Source organism: Ranitomeya variabilis, chromosome 1 (genome assembly GCF_051348905.1).
Source record: "Ranitomeya variabilis isolate aRanVar5 chromosome 1, aRanVar5.hap1, whole genome shotgun sequence".
In the NCBI taxonomy this organism is placed as follows: Eukaryota; Metazoa; Chordata; class Amphibia; order Anura; family Dendrobatidae; genus Ranitomeya; species Ranitomeya variabilis.
The window spans coordinates 21,965,835-21,979,533 of record NC_135232.1 but is presented as its reverse complement, the minus strand read 5'-3'; the positions used below and the strand labels follow the sequence as shown (position 1 = coordinate 21,979,533).

General features: G+C 44.4%; 2 protein-coding genes across 5 annotated transcripts in view; both read right to left on the bottom strand.

Moving 5' to 3' along the window:
* The window catches only part of LOC143802809 (uncharacterized), a 410,869-nt gene that overhangs the window by 220,026 nt on the left and 177,144 nt on the right, over nucleotides 1-13,699 (bottom strand). The window lies entirely within an intron of this gene.
* LOC143802783 (uncharacterized) overlaps nucleotides 4,055-13,699 on the bottom strand; it is a 143,146-nt gene continuing 133,501 nt past the window's right edge. For both annotated transcript variants that reach the window (XM_077281356.1, XM_077281355.1), the window contains exons 6-7: nucleotides 13,165-13,579; nucleotides 4,055-6,126 (exon numbers count right to left, since the gene is read on the bottom strand). In XM_077281356.1, the coding sequence (XP_077137471.1) occupies nucleotides 4,631-6,126; nucleotides 13,165-13,579 (1,911 nt within the window). In that variant the 3' untranslated portion in view covers nucleotides 4,055-4,630. The remainder of the gene's footprint in view (nucleotides 6,127-13,164; nucleotides 13,580-13,699) is intronic.

Below are 13,699 nucleotides of genomic sequence, written 5' to 3'. Positions count from 1 at the left end.
TTTACTTTTACATAATGCGCATTCATTATGTTTTGTTTTAGTCTGTGCCTCCTAATCCTGTCATATAATACATGCAAGTAAAAATACAGGTATTAAGGAAATCTGTGCAGGGAAACACTACTAAGGCAGGGAGTGATACGTCTTCCATAGGCTCTGCTGGCTGGTTGCTGTCATCCATTTTTGAGTGTTTCTCCAGCTGGGATTATTTGCCATGAGGAGTTGGATTTATACTCCTCCCACCGAACTGACATCACTTTTGACCCCGGAAATGAACCCTTGACTTCCTGCCCCAGCATTCTTCCTGCCACATCCTACATATAGGGCTGTGGGGCGCACTGCACCATGCCAGGCCATGCTTCCTCCTGTGGACTGCCACCAGGAACAATCCACCCCCGGTGAGACATTGCACCATTCCAGGCCGTGTTCCCTTCTCCAGAGATGCCATACTGGTTTCCTTCCAGGGATACACTATCATACCAGACCATGTTTCAATGACCGGAAGTGACCATCTCTTAGACCATCCTCCTTGTTTTAGCTGTCTGACTCGGAGGTTGCCATGATGAGCCCACTCCCTTTCCCATCCTTCTAAACATTGCAATCGCAGCATTTAGGGAGTTAAATAGCCTGGAGCGGCTATAACTTATGCTGAGCTTCCAGTAGGGATTGCCTGGGCACAGCTCCTGCGCCCGCATGATTGCCATGATTTTTATTCACATCATTTTGCGGGAACTCTTTCGCTACCATGACAAACTTGCGTCAAATGTCAGGATGGGGTTAATTACGTAGAATGTGACATACTGAAAATTACGCTCCCATTTTTTCCTGACCCAGTATATGTGTCCCACCTTCTCCCCTCTAGCTGTGTTTCACCCCGCCTCTCACCAAACATCTAAGAGACCGCTTATTATAGCCTCTCTGATTGTCTGCAGCTATTCACATTCCTGTATGAAGGTCCTTCTACATGATGTAGAGCAGCCAGCAGTAGCTTCCTCAGCGGAGCAGCACTGTTGGCTTCCTGCTCTCCAGTTGGTGAGGCACTCCACCAGAAAGGTGTAAGCACACTGCAGCCTCTACTGTCTGCTGCTCTAGAGCAGAAATTCACTCTGTAGCCTCTAGTAATTGCTGTTCCACCAAAGAGCAGGAGAAAACTGCAAACACTTGTGACTGCTGCACCAACTAGAGAGCAGGAGCTCACTGCAAGCTCTTCTGACTGCTGCTCTTCCAATCAAAGAGCAGTCGGACACTGCAGCCTCTTGTGACTGCTGCTCTACCAAAGAGAGCAGTAGGACACTGCAGTCTCTTGTGACTGCTGCTCCATCAGAGAGCAGGGGGACACTGCAGCATCTTGTGACTGCTGCTCTACCAACCAGAGAGCAGGAGCACACTGCAGACTCTAATGATTGCTGTTTCACTAGAGAGCAGGATCACACTGCAGCCTCTTGTGACTGCAGCTACACCAATCAGCATGATACAGCTGTGTCGTCAGAGCATTCAAATGTACTTTATGGTTGCCAATTTAATGTGTGGTCCTAAGTTGCAGCTAGGAGACTAGGCCAGGAGACATATGCCCCTCTGAAACCCCCCCCCCCCCCCCCCCCCCCCCGGCCCAGTCTGTTCCTGCTGATACAGTGGCAGAAAAGCATCATTTTCATAACTAGAAAGTGTGCTAAAAATTTTCACAAAGTCGTATATTTATTCATAAGATTCTGACCAGCTCTCTCTCTGCTTCCCGGGTTCTAAGGCAATATCGTACCATCAATAGGACATGATAAAGACATTTTTAAAGCAAACGTTTTTATTGATTGGTGACAAGTTTTAGGACAATTATATTAATGTACACTGGGTGCAGAATTATTAGGCAAGTTGTATTTTGATCACATTATACTTTTTATACATGTCCTACTCCAAGCTGTTCAGGCTTGAGAGCCAACTACCAATTAAGTAAGTCAGGTGATGTGCATCTCTGTAATGAGGAGGGGTGTTGTCTAATCACATCAAAACCCTATATAAGGTGTGCTTAATTATTAGGCAACTTCCTTTCCTTTGGCAAAATGGGTCAGAAGAGAGATTTGACTGGCTCTGAAAAGTCCAAAATTGTGAGATGTCTTGCAGAGGGATGCAGCAGTCTTGAAATTGCCAAACTTTTGAAGCGTGATCACCGAACAATCAAGCGTTTCATGGAAAATAGCCAACAGGGTCGCAAGAAGCGTGTTGGGCAAAAAAGGCGCAAAATAACTGCCCATGAATTGAGGAAAATCAAGCGTGAAGCTGCCAAGATGCCATTTGCCACCAGTTTTGCCATATTTCAGAGCTGCAACGTTACTGGAGTAACAAAAAGAACAAGGTGTGCAATACTCAGGGACATGGCCAAGGTAAGGAAGGTTGAAAAACAGTCACCTTTGAACAAAAAAACATAAGATAAAACGTCAAGACTGGGCCAAGAAATATCTTAAGACTGACTTTTCAAAGGTTTTATGGACTGATGAAATGAGAGTGACTCTTGATGGGCCAGATGGATGGGCCAGAGGCTGGATCAGTAAAGGGCAGAGAGCTCCACTCCGACTCAGACGCCAGCAAGGTGGAGGTGGGGTACTGGTATGGGCTAGTATCATCAAAGATGAACTTGTGGGACCTTTTTGGGTTGAGGATGGAGTGAAGCTCAACTCCCAGACCTACTGCCAGTTTCTGGAAGACAACTTCTTCAAGCAGTGGTACAGGAAGAAGTCGGTATCGTTCAAGAAAAACATGATTTTCATGTTTCAATGCTCCATCGCATGCCTCCAACTACTCCACAGCGTGGCTGGCCAGTAAAGGTCTCAAAGAAGAAAAAATAATGACATGGCCCCCTTGTTCACCTGATATGAACCCCATAGAGAACCTGTGGTCCCTCATAAAATGTGAGATCTACACCTTCTACACCATCTACACCTTCGGTCTGGGACAGCTCATAGAATCCCACGGTATGCAGTACCATCTCTATGCCGACGACACGCAGATCTACCTATCCGGACCTGACCTCACCTCCTTACTTACCAATATCCCGCACTGTCTGTCTGCTATTTCAGCCTTCTTTTCTGCTCGCTTTCTACAACTGAACATGGACAAAACAGAATTCATCATCTTTCCCCCATCTCACTCTACCCCTCCACCCGACCTATCCATCAATGTCAATGGCTGCTCACTTTCCCCAGTCCCACACGCCCGGTGCCTCGGGGTGATCCTCGACTCTGCCCTCTCTTTCAAGCCACATATCCAAGCCCTTGCCTCCTCCTGCCGCCTCAAACTCAAAAACATTTCCCGGATCCGCGCATTCCTTGACCGCGACACCGCAAAAACACTAGTGCATGCCCTTATCATCTCCCGCCTCGACTACTGCAACCTACTACTCTCTGGACTCCCCTCTAGCACTCTGGCACCACTCCAATCCATCCTACACTCTGCTGCTCGACTAATCTACCTGTCTCCCCGCTATTCCCCAGCCTCTCCCCTATGCCAAGCCCTTCACTGGCTTCCTATCGCCCAGAGACTCCAGTTCAAAACCCTCACAATGACCTACAAAGCCATCCACAACCTATCTCCTCCATACATCTGTGACATGATCTCCCGGTACCTACCAACACGCAACCTCCGATCCTCTCAAGACCTCCTTCTCTACTCCCCCCTCATCTCTTCTTCCCACAACCGCATCCAAGACTTCTCCCGTGCTTCCCAATACTCTGGAACTCTCTACCCCAGCACATCAGACTCTCGCCTACCATAGAAACTTTCAAAAAGAGCCTGAAGACTCACCTCTTCCGACAAGCCTACAGCCTGCAGTGATCCTGAACCTACTGAACCGCCGCACAACCAGCTCTACCCTCTCCTAGTGTATCATCACCCATCCCCTGCAGACTGTGAGCCCTCGCGGGCAGGGTCCTCCCTCCTTATGTACCCGTGTGCCTTGTTTTTGCTCATGTTTAATGTTTGTCTATATTTGCCCCGTACTTCACATGTAAAGCGCCATGGAATAAATGGCGCTATAAAAATGAATAATAATAATAATAATAATCTACAGGGAGGGAAAACAGTACACCTCTCGGAACAGTGTCTGGGAGGCTGTGGTGGCTGCTGCACGCAATGTTGATCGTAAACAGATCAAGCAACTGACAGAATCTATGGATGGAAGGTTGTTTTGAGTGTCACCATAAAGAAAGGTGGCTATATAAGTGAGATGGGAATATATTTGGTTTTTATTAAGTTGCCTAATAATTCTGCACAGTAGTAGTTACCTGCACAAACAGATATCCTCCTAAGATAGCCAAATCTAAAAAAAAAAAAACACTTCAACTTCCAAAAATATTAAGCTTTGATATTTATGAGTCTTTTGGGTTGATTGAGAACATAGTTGTTGATCAATAATAAAAAGTAATCCTCTAAAATACAACTTGCCTAATAATTCTGCACACAGTGTATAATGTTCTGTGCATCGGGATAATATATCGATGTTATCTGGATTCTGTTTGTTTATTGGCAACTTCATAAATTTCTTAACCATCAATTTTCTTTTACGACATCAAACTTTACCATGAAAATTACCATTGTATTTTTTTCTTGTACCGTTTCTCAATTAAAAAATGTAAAAAACTTGCATCTACTTTGTGTGAATTCTCTGATGTCTAACGAGGATTGATTTTTGTGTAAAACACTTCCCACAATCAAAACAAGTAAATGGCCTTTCCCCTGTGTGAATTATTTGATGTCTGATAAGAACTGATTTTTTGGCAAAGCATTTCCCACATTCTGAACAAGTAAATGGCTTCTCCCCTGTGTGGTTTTTTTGATGTTTAAGAAGATTTGATTTGTGACTAAAACATTTTCCACATTGTGGGCATGGAAATGTTTTTTCTTTGTGAGTTCGCTGATGTACAATTAATACTGACTTTTGTTTAAAGCATTTTCCACACAGAGTACATGAGAATGGCCTCTCTACTGTGTGAATAATTTGATGTCTAGCAAGAACTGATTTTTTGGAAAAGCATTTCTCACATTCTGAACATGAGAATGGCTTCTCCATTGCGTGAGTTTTTTGATGTTTAAAAAGATTTGATTTGAGCATAAAACATTTTCCACATTCTGGACATGAAAATGTTTTTCCTGTGTGAGTTCTTTGATGTGCATTTAGAAGTGACCCTTCGTTAAAACATTTTCCACATACGGTACATGAAAATGGCTTCTCCCCTGTGTGAATTATTTGATGTCTAGCAAGACCTGATTTCTGAGTAAAACATTTCCCACATTCTGAACATGAGAATGGCTTCTCCCCTGTGTGAGATTTTAAGTGTACAAGAAGATGTGATTTCCAATTAAAACATTTTTCACATTCTGAGCATGGATATGGCTTCTCGCCTCTGTGATTTTTTAGATGCGCATGAAACTGTGATTTCCAAGTAAAACATCTTCCACATTCTGAACATAGAAATGGTTCTCCTGTGTGAATTCTATGATGTCTTGCAAGATCCGATTTCTGAGTAAAACATTTTCCACATTCTGAACATGAATACGGCTTCTCCCCTTTGTGAGTTTTTAGATGTACAATAAGCTTTGATTTCCAAGTAAAACATTTACCGCATTCTGAACATGAAAATGGCTTCTCCCCTGTATGAGTTTTTAAATGTGCAACAAGCTGTGAATTCCAAGTAAAACATTTTCCACATTCTGAACATGAAAATGGCTTCACCCCTGTGTGAGTTTTTAGATGTGCAACAAGCTTTGATTTCTGCGTAAAACATTTTCCACATTCTGAACATGTAAATGGCTTCTCCCCTGAGTGGGATTTTTGGTGTGCAGCAAGCCGTGATTTCCAAGTAAAACATTTTCCACATTGTGAACATGAATATGGCTTCTCCCCTGTGAGAGTTCTTTGATGTTGAACACCTTTTCTGTGACTTAACACACTGTGGTTAACATTTTTTGATGAATTAGGAGATAGAACTTGTTTGGAAGGATTAGATGACTGATCTTGCATGTGAAGGTCTGAAGATATATCCGAGATAATGGCATGCTCTTCATAGGTATGAAGTATAATATCACAATTATCTTCTTTAAAATCTGAAGATAGATGTTCCTCTGAGATCCAAGTACAGTCGTCTGCCAAAAAAATAAGATTGTGTTTATTATTTTGAAATAATAGAACATGAAAATCAATATTTATATTCTTTAGAACAACTATTATTTCCGCCTCACATAAAATGAAATTTAAAAAAATTGATCAAAAAGACAAATGGTCCCCAAAATATTAGTGAAAATACAAGTCATTACGGAAAAAAACAAGCCCTGATATTTCTTTGGAAAAATGAATAAGTTATGTCTCTTTAAATATGATGCAAAAAGTTTATTTTTTAAAGTGGTTTTCTTATGTAAAAGTAGTAAAACATTTCAAGAAAATGATAAATAAGATATCTCTTTAATCACAGTGAATGGTACTATAATCCTATAGATTTATCATGCACAGAGAACAAAAATAAGACAAAAAACAAAGCCAGAACTGCAGTTTCCTATTCTTTGCTACAAAAAAGTGAGCTTGTGGATCAAATAAAAATAAGCCGTTTTACCTTTCTACAAGAAAAATAAAATTTAAAGAAATATTGAGTTTTTTTTATTTTCTTTAAAGCAAAAATAGTAACAAAAAAACTAAATAAATTTCCATTTCACGTTATCTTGCAACAACAAAAAAGAAGCATGTTAATATACATGCTCTTTAAAGGGAATCTGCCAGCAGGTGTTTGCTATTTAATCTGAGAGAAGCCTGATGTATGGGGCTAAGACCCTTATTCTAGCAATGTGTCACATGCTCAGCAGCTTGCTGTAGTTTCAATACAATCAGTGTTTTATCAGCAGGAGCTGATCAGCAGGAGCTGATCATTAGATGACAGTGTTGCATGCCAGGCAGTCCAGATAATCTGTATAACTCCCGCCCCAACCACTGATTGGTAGCTTGGTGACAGTGTACTCAGGAACCTGCCAATCAGTGGTGTGGGCAGAGTAATACAGAATTCAACATTCTGCGCCCTGCTACATCTACAGCAGAGAAAACAGGGATTCTACCAAAACTACATCAAGCAGGCAAGAAAGTGACACCGCTGAAATCAGGCTCTCCGTGCCTACGTCATGCTTCTCTCAGATTACATAGCAAACACATGCTGACATATTCAGTTTAAAAAACATAATACTCAGGGCAGCATCAAGAATAAAACAAGAGTAAAAACTGGCCACTTTTGTTCTGGTGACAGATCCCCTTTTTGTGGTGATACTCATCTTTCACGCTATTGATGTGGTTTGTTATGTGCTAACAGGCTCGTACTGGCCCATAGAGGAACAGGGGAATCCCACGGTGGGCCCTTGTGCAGATATGTGACTCCAACCCCATTGTATGGGCAGTACTTGGTATAATTCACTTTATTTACTCTGTACATAAAAAGCAGCATCTCGTTATTCATTTACCAAACTACCCAGTAAACTATTATATAGAAGCATAGGTACATTTGTGAATGAGGGAAGTGGAAAATTTGCATGCAGGTGAAAAGTGGGCCTCCCAAAGTCAGTGTTACTGGTGGGCCCTTGGCACCCAGTCCGACACTACTAATGATGGTCTACCTCTAGGTCTCCTCAGAGTCCATGGGGAGCAGCATTACTGACACTCAGAGCAGTAGTAACCCATCCTCTTCTGTTTTTACGTGTTAAGTCTCCATGTTTTGTATTTTCTAAGCTTCCTGGTTTCTTAGTCCCTACATTTTTTTTTAAATCTTTTCCTTCGTCAGAAATTACATCAGATGATGAATTATACTTATGTGAGCGGACGATTTCTTCATCTCCAGCTCTATATTATCGTCAATATTATAAATGATGACTTGTGACCTCACATATAACAGTATTTTGGATGAAGGGTGTGACAAAATCACTTGTAAAGTGCAGGAGGGGAGACGTCTTTCACTGCGCCTAATGGTGTCAGTGATATAAAACCCAGAGTTTTTCCTCCAGCACACTAAGTGTTGTGAGGGTTTAGCTAAGTTGCAGAATGAGCTGGTTTTTATGTGGACATAAATAGAGCAGGTAGGAGGATGTCCACCTTATCTCCACCTGCAGAGCTGGCACCGCCGTGAGCTGACAGGACTTGTGTGATATCACATTCATGTGATCAGTCATGGGGAGAGAGGAGTCACATGGTCTGAGGCTTAAGTAGCTGGCCTCCAAAGGCAGCAGTGCTGAGTGTCTGGAGAGGAAGCACTGAAGGGAAGTGTTTGTGCCTGTGTTAAAGGACTTGAACCATGGACATTGCTAACCCTGAGCGGGTTGATCCCCGCTAGGAGAAGGACTGTGTTTTGTTTTGCTGTTTTGTCCAGAGTGCCGTGTTAACTTTTTTCCACCTTGGTTTATGCTGCATTTAATAAACCAAGCCCGTTTTTAAAGAGACACTGTTCCACTTCTACCTGTGTCCTGCCGAGTGAGACGATCTACCACAGGTAGTTTTAGAAGTGCGGGCAACGTCCCCAGCGAACACTTGTGATGGCCACAAGCCAGTGTACGACGTCAGGCAAGATGAAGGACCTTATCAAACATCTGCTACAAGCACAGCAGAAATTACAGCAGCAACATATGGCACAAGAAGAGACCAGTCAGCTGCTTATACAACAGCACCAGCAGCAGATTGACTTGCTTGCGGAGGCGGTTCGTGGAAAGCCAGCAGCCCCTCCCCCAAGTCCAGGTGACGACACGTAATAATAAGGGCCACATTTCTCCACCAGTTGATCTAGGGAAACGTGGGTGTCCGCTATATCCACAGGGATGCCAAGGACTATCCCGTCGCCAGAGTGTTTATCAAGAGGTCGGGGTAGTTGAAGGTTTGCTACACCCGTGATAATTGGGCAGGACTTCAGTATATCCTGGGACTTGTGAGGAAAGGCGGGGATACCAAGGGATGTAGACAGGCGCCAGCTCAACTCTGAGGAAACCCCATCACAGAGGTGGATAAGTTCTCCTTGTGTGTCCTGGCTGGTGACGAGAACAAAATGATAACCAGTGAGGCCGAAATTCCTGAACTGGGGGAATTTTGTGACTGACCAAATGCAGAATCTAACATTAAAAAATGTACTTGAAAATGTGACTGTGATAAATGGGATTGCCCAAGAGCAGGGGGCTGACACCCGGTTCCCGTACTTTGCTGTCACGAAGTAACTGTCCTAGCATGACATGACCCAATGAGGGGACGGTCACAAAATGGCGAAACACACAAGGGTACACCGGGGACACAATAACATTGGTGGTCCCTGACAATAGGGAATGGGGAAATGGACACCTCCTGCACTCACCTTAGGATGTGCCCTGCTCTTACTAACGTCCCTATATGGGTTCTTTCACCCCTTCGCCGAGCAGGATACCTAACCCCTCAATTGCCCTACTCCTATCCCTAGGTAGAAAATTGGCAAGTGAAGACACTGGCCCCACCGCTGCACTAAAACAACACAAGGTAAGGTAAGATAAACACCACAGGAAAAAGGAAACACAAAACAACACTTAGCTTTAGCTTTTCTCTGCTGAAATACACCGCGCAGCAGAGTAAGGCACTAAATTACAGCTTTCAACTGAAGCACCACTGAACCAGCAACCTCCAGTCTTCAGCACGGTTGGTATCCAAAAGAACCTGTATAGCCAATCGTCAGCTGATGCATCAGGTGACCTTTTGAAGGATGGTGGGAGTGGTCACTAACCACATCAGCAGAATAGGCAGCAATGTAATTATACCAGCGGCCACTGGGGGATGAGGGGGGTAAAACAGACATTAACCCACGATGGCCTGAAAGGAAAAAAGTTTTAATATGAAACGCCAAATCTGCCACAGATCCAAAGATGGATCGTGACATTTGCGGTCAATGGGGAGTAGCTATATTGGGTCACTAAACAGCGATGGGAAGTATTAGAGCAGCTGTTAGTCCTGGGACCCTATAGACGTATGGTACTAGATCTGGCCCATGCTTATGCCTTGGGTGGGCATCTAGGCATAGATAAAACACAAGAACGAGTCCTTCAGAGGTTTTACTGGCATTGTTAATTTCTGCTGATCCTGCCCTACCTGTCAGCTATGGCTAGTTTCACATTTGCGGTTGAGTCTGCAGCGTCTTGTCTGCAACTGCAAATGCATGCAAAAACGCATGCAAACGCCTCTTAAAGAAGTTACAGGTCTGTGAGAGCCAGAAATCTCACATGCTTTTAGGTGACCAAATACTTATTTTACACCATAATTTGCAAAATAAATCTTGCCAAATCAGACAAGGTGATCTTCTGGATTTGTTTTCTCAATTTTTACTCTCATAGTTGTGGCCTACCTATGATGTCAATTACAGGCCTCTCATCTTTTTAAGAGGGAGAACTTGCACAATTGGTGGCTGACTAAATACTTTTTTTACCCACTGTATATCATCACCCTGACCTAAAGAAAGGGTACTGGTAAATTCTCCTGCCTCCAAGTGCCAAGGAGAAGATGGCCTTCTCTACACCTGACGGTTATTTCCAGTATTCCTGCATGCCGTTCGGACTACAAGGAGCCCCAGCTACCTTCCAGAGGACTATGCACCAGATCCTAGCCCCTCACAAGAAGTACGCTTACTTGGACGACATTGTGATCTTCAGCCTGGATTGGGAAGTCACCTGCAGAAGGTCCAGGCAGTACTGGATGCACTGAAGAAGGCAGGGTTTACCATAAACCTAATGAAGTGCACTCTCGGGAAAGAAGTGAAGTACTTGGGCTACGTCTTTGGAAGGGGTGACATAAAGCCACAAATTGACAAGGTGGAGGCAATCCAAAAGTGGCCTCAGCCGGTCTCCAAAAAGCAATTTAGGGCGTTTCTAGGATTTGTGGCGAGTTATCCTGAATTTCGTCATGATAGCTGTCCCCCTGACGTATCTTCTTAAGGACACAAAATCGTCGATGATCAAATGGTCCTATGAAGCTGAGATGGCATTCCAGGAGTTGAAGCTCGTCCTGTGCAGACAGCCGGAGGAGTTTGTGCTCCAGATAGACGCCTCCAAGGTTGCGTTGTGGGCTGTGCTGTCCCAGGAAATAGATGGGGATGAACATCCAGTCCTATACCTGAGTCAGAAACTCTCCTCCTGTGAGAAGAACTATGCCACCATGGAGAAAGAGTGCTTGGCCATCAAGTGGGCAATCGACACCCTGAGATACTACCTGTTAGGCAGAATGTTCAGGCTAGTGTCAGATCATGCCCCCCTGAGATGGATGACGGAAAAGAAGAGGAAGAATGCCCGGGTGACTAGTTGGTTTCTGGCGCTCCAGGACTTTAATTTTCAGGTGCAGCACAGGCCAGGGAAGTTGCATGGGAACGCAGATGTCCTGTGCAGAGTCCCCTGCTTAGCTTGTGAGGGTGCCAAAACCCCCGGCTTTGGGCAGGGGGGGGGTTATGTGACAAAATCACTGATAAAGTGCTGGAGGGGAGATATGTTTCACTACGCCTAATGGTGTCAGTGATATAAAACCCAGTTATTTTTACCCATCACACTAAGGGTACTGTCACACAGTGCAATTTTGATCGCTACGACGGTACGATTCGTGACGTTCTAGCGATATCGTTACGATATCGCAGTGTCTGACACGCAGCAGCGATCAGGGACCCTGCTGAGAATCGTACGTCGTAGCAGATCGTTTGGAACTTTCTTTCGTCGCTTGATCACCCGCTGACATCGCTGGATCGTTGTGTGTGACAGCGATCCAGCGATGTGTTCGCTTGTAACCAGGGTAAACATCGGGTAACTAAGCGCAGGGCCGCGCTTAGTAACCCGATGTTTACCCTGGTTACCAGCGTAAACGTTAAAAAAACAAACAGTACATACTTACATTCCGGTGTCTGTCCCCGGCGTCTCAGCTTCTCTGCACTGTGTGAGCGCCTGCCGGCCGGAAAGCGAGCACAGCGGTGACGCGGTGATGTCACCGCTCTGCTTTCCGGCTATGGTGCTTACACAGTGGAGAGAAGCTGAGACGCCGGGGACAGACACCGGAATGTAAGTATGTACTGTTTGTTTTTTTAACGTTTACGATGGTAACCAGGGTAAACATCGGGTTACTAAGCGCGGCCCTGCGCTTAGTTACCCGATGTTTACCCTGGTTACCCGGGGACTTCGGTATCGCTCCAGCGCCGTGATTGCAAAGTGTGACCGCAGTCTACGACGCTGGAGCGATAATCATACGACGCTGCGACGTCACGGATCGTGCCGTCGTAGCGACGAAAATTGCACTGTGTGACAGTACCCTAAGTGTTGTGAGGGTTAAGCTATGTTGCATAATGGGCTAGCTTTTATGTAGACATCCATAGAGCGGGTGGATTTCCACCTTATCTCCACCTGCAGAGCCGGAGGACCTGTGTAATGTCACAGTCCTGTGATCAGTCACATGGGGTAGGAGTCACATGGTCTGGGGCTTAAGTAGCTGGCCTCCACAGACAGCTGTAATCAGTGTCTGGAGAGGAAGCAGGTAAGTGTTTGTGCCTGTGACAAAGAACCTAAACCGTGGACTTTGCTAACCCTGAGTGGGCTGATCCCCGCTAGGAGAAGGACTGTGTTTTGTTTTGCTGTTTTGTCCAGAGGGCCGTGTTAACTTTTTTTGCAGCTTGGTTTATGCTGCATTTAATAAACCAAGCTTGTTCTTAAAGAGACAGTGTTCCATTTCTACTTCTGTGTCCAGCCGAGTGAGTCGACATACCACAGGGGGTAAACACTAGAACCACGAATAATTTGACATACCTATAACAGCTGGAAAGGGTCAGTTTGACCCTCATAAGAAATACACTAAAAACTTCCAAATTGAAATAAAATTGTAATAACATTTTTATTTATTATTATCTTTCTATCGTCTGAGTTGACTAAAGACATTTTTTACACAAAATTTTCACTTTTCTTGTACATTTTCCACAGACAGCTTTGTGGCACTTCTCGCAGAAATCACTTGTCTTATTGCCTTTGCAGAGACGAATTTGGCACTTCTTCCTTTTCTTAGATGGTCCTGCTACTGCATCTTCTTCTACTTGACACTCTCCTTCCTCTTTAAAAAATCTGACATCTGAAATAAATAGTTTTATTTGGAGACTGAGAAGAATCTGTGAACCGCAGGTCACTACTCACCTGGGTGGTTACCTGTAGGGGTCTCCTCTTTAAACCGCTGATCGCCCCTCATATTAGGAGTCTCCTCTTTACACCACTGATCGCCCCTCACATTAGGAGTCTCCTCTTTACACCGCTGATCACCCCTCACATTAGGAGTCTCCTCTTTACACCGCTGATCGCCCCTCACATTAGGAGTCTTCTCTTTACACCGCTGATCACCCATCACATTAGGGGTCTCCTCTTTACACCGCTGATCACCTGTCACATTAGGGGTCTCCTCTTTACACCACTGATTGTCCCTCACATTACGGGTCTCCTCTTTACACCACTGATTGCTCCTCACATTAGGGGTCTTCTCTTTACACAGCTGATTGCCCCTCACATTTCTTTCTGGAACATTACTATTGTTCAGATCTTTATCTGGATCCAAAAGCTGCAAAACAAATATTAATATTGTCAAAGACCCCGATGATCGGAGAAGTCCCCATGAATAATGGTGAGAAGATCCGGACATGTGATGTCTGTGGTCAGCTGTGATCCTGCCGTCTCCACC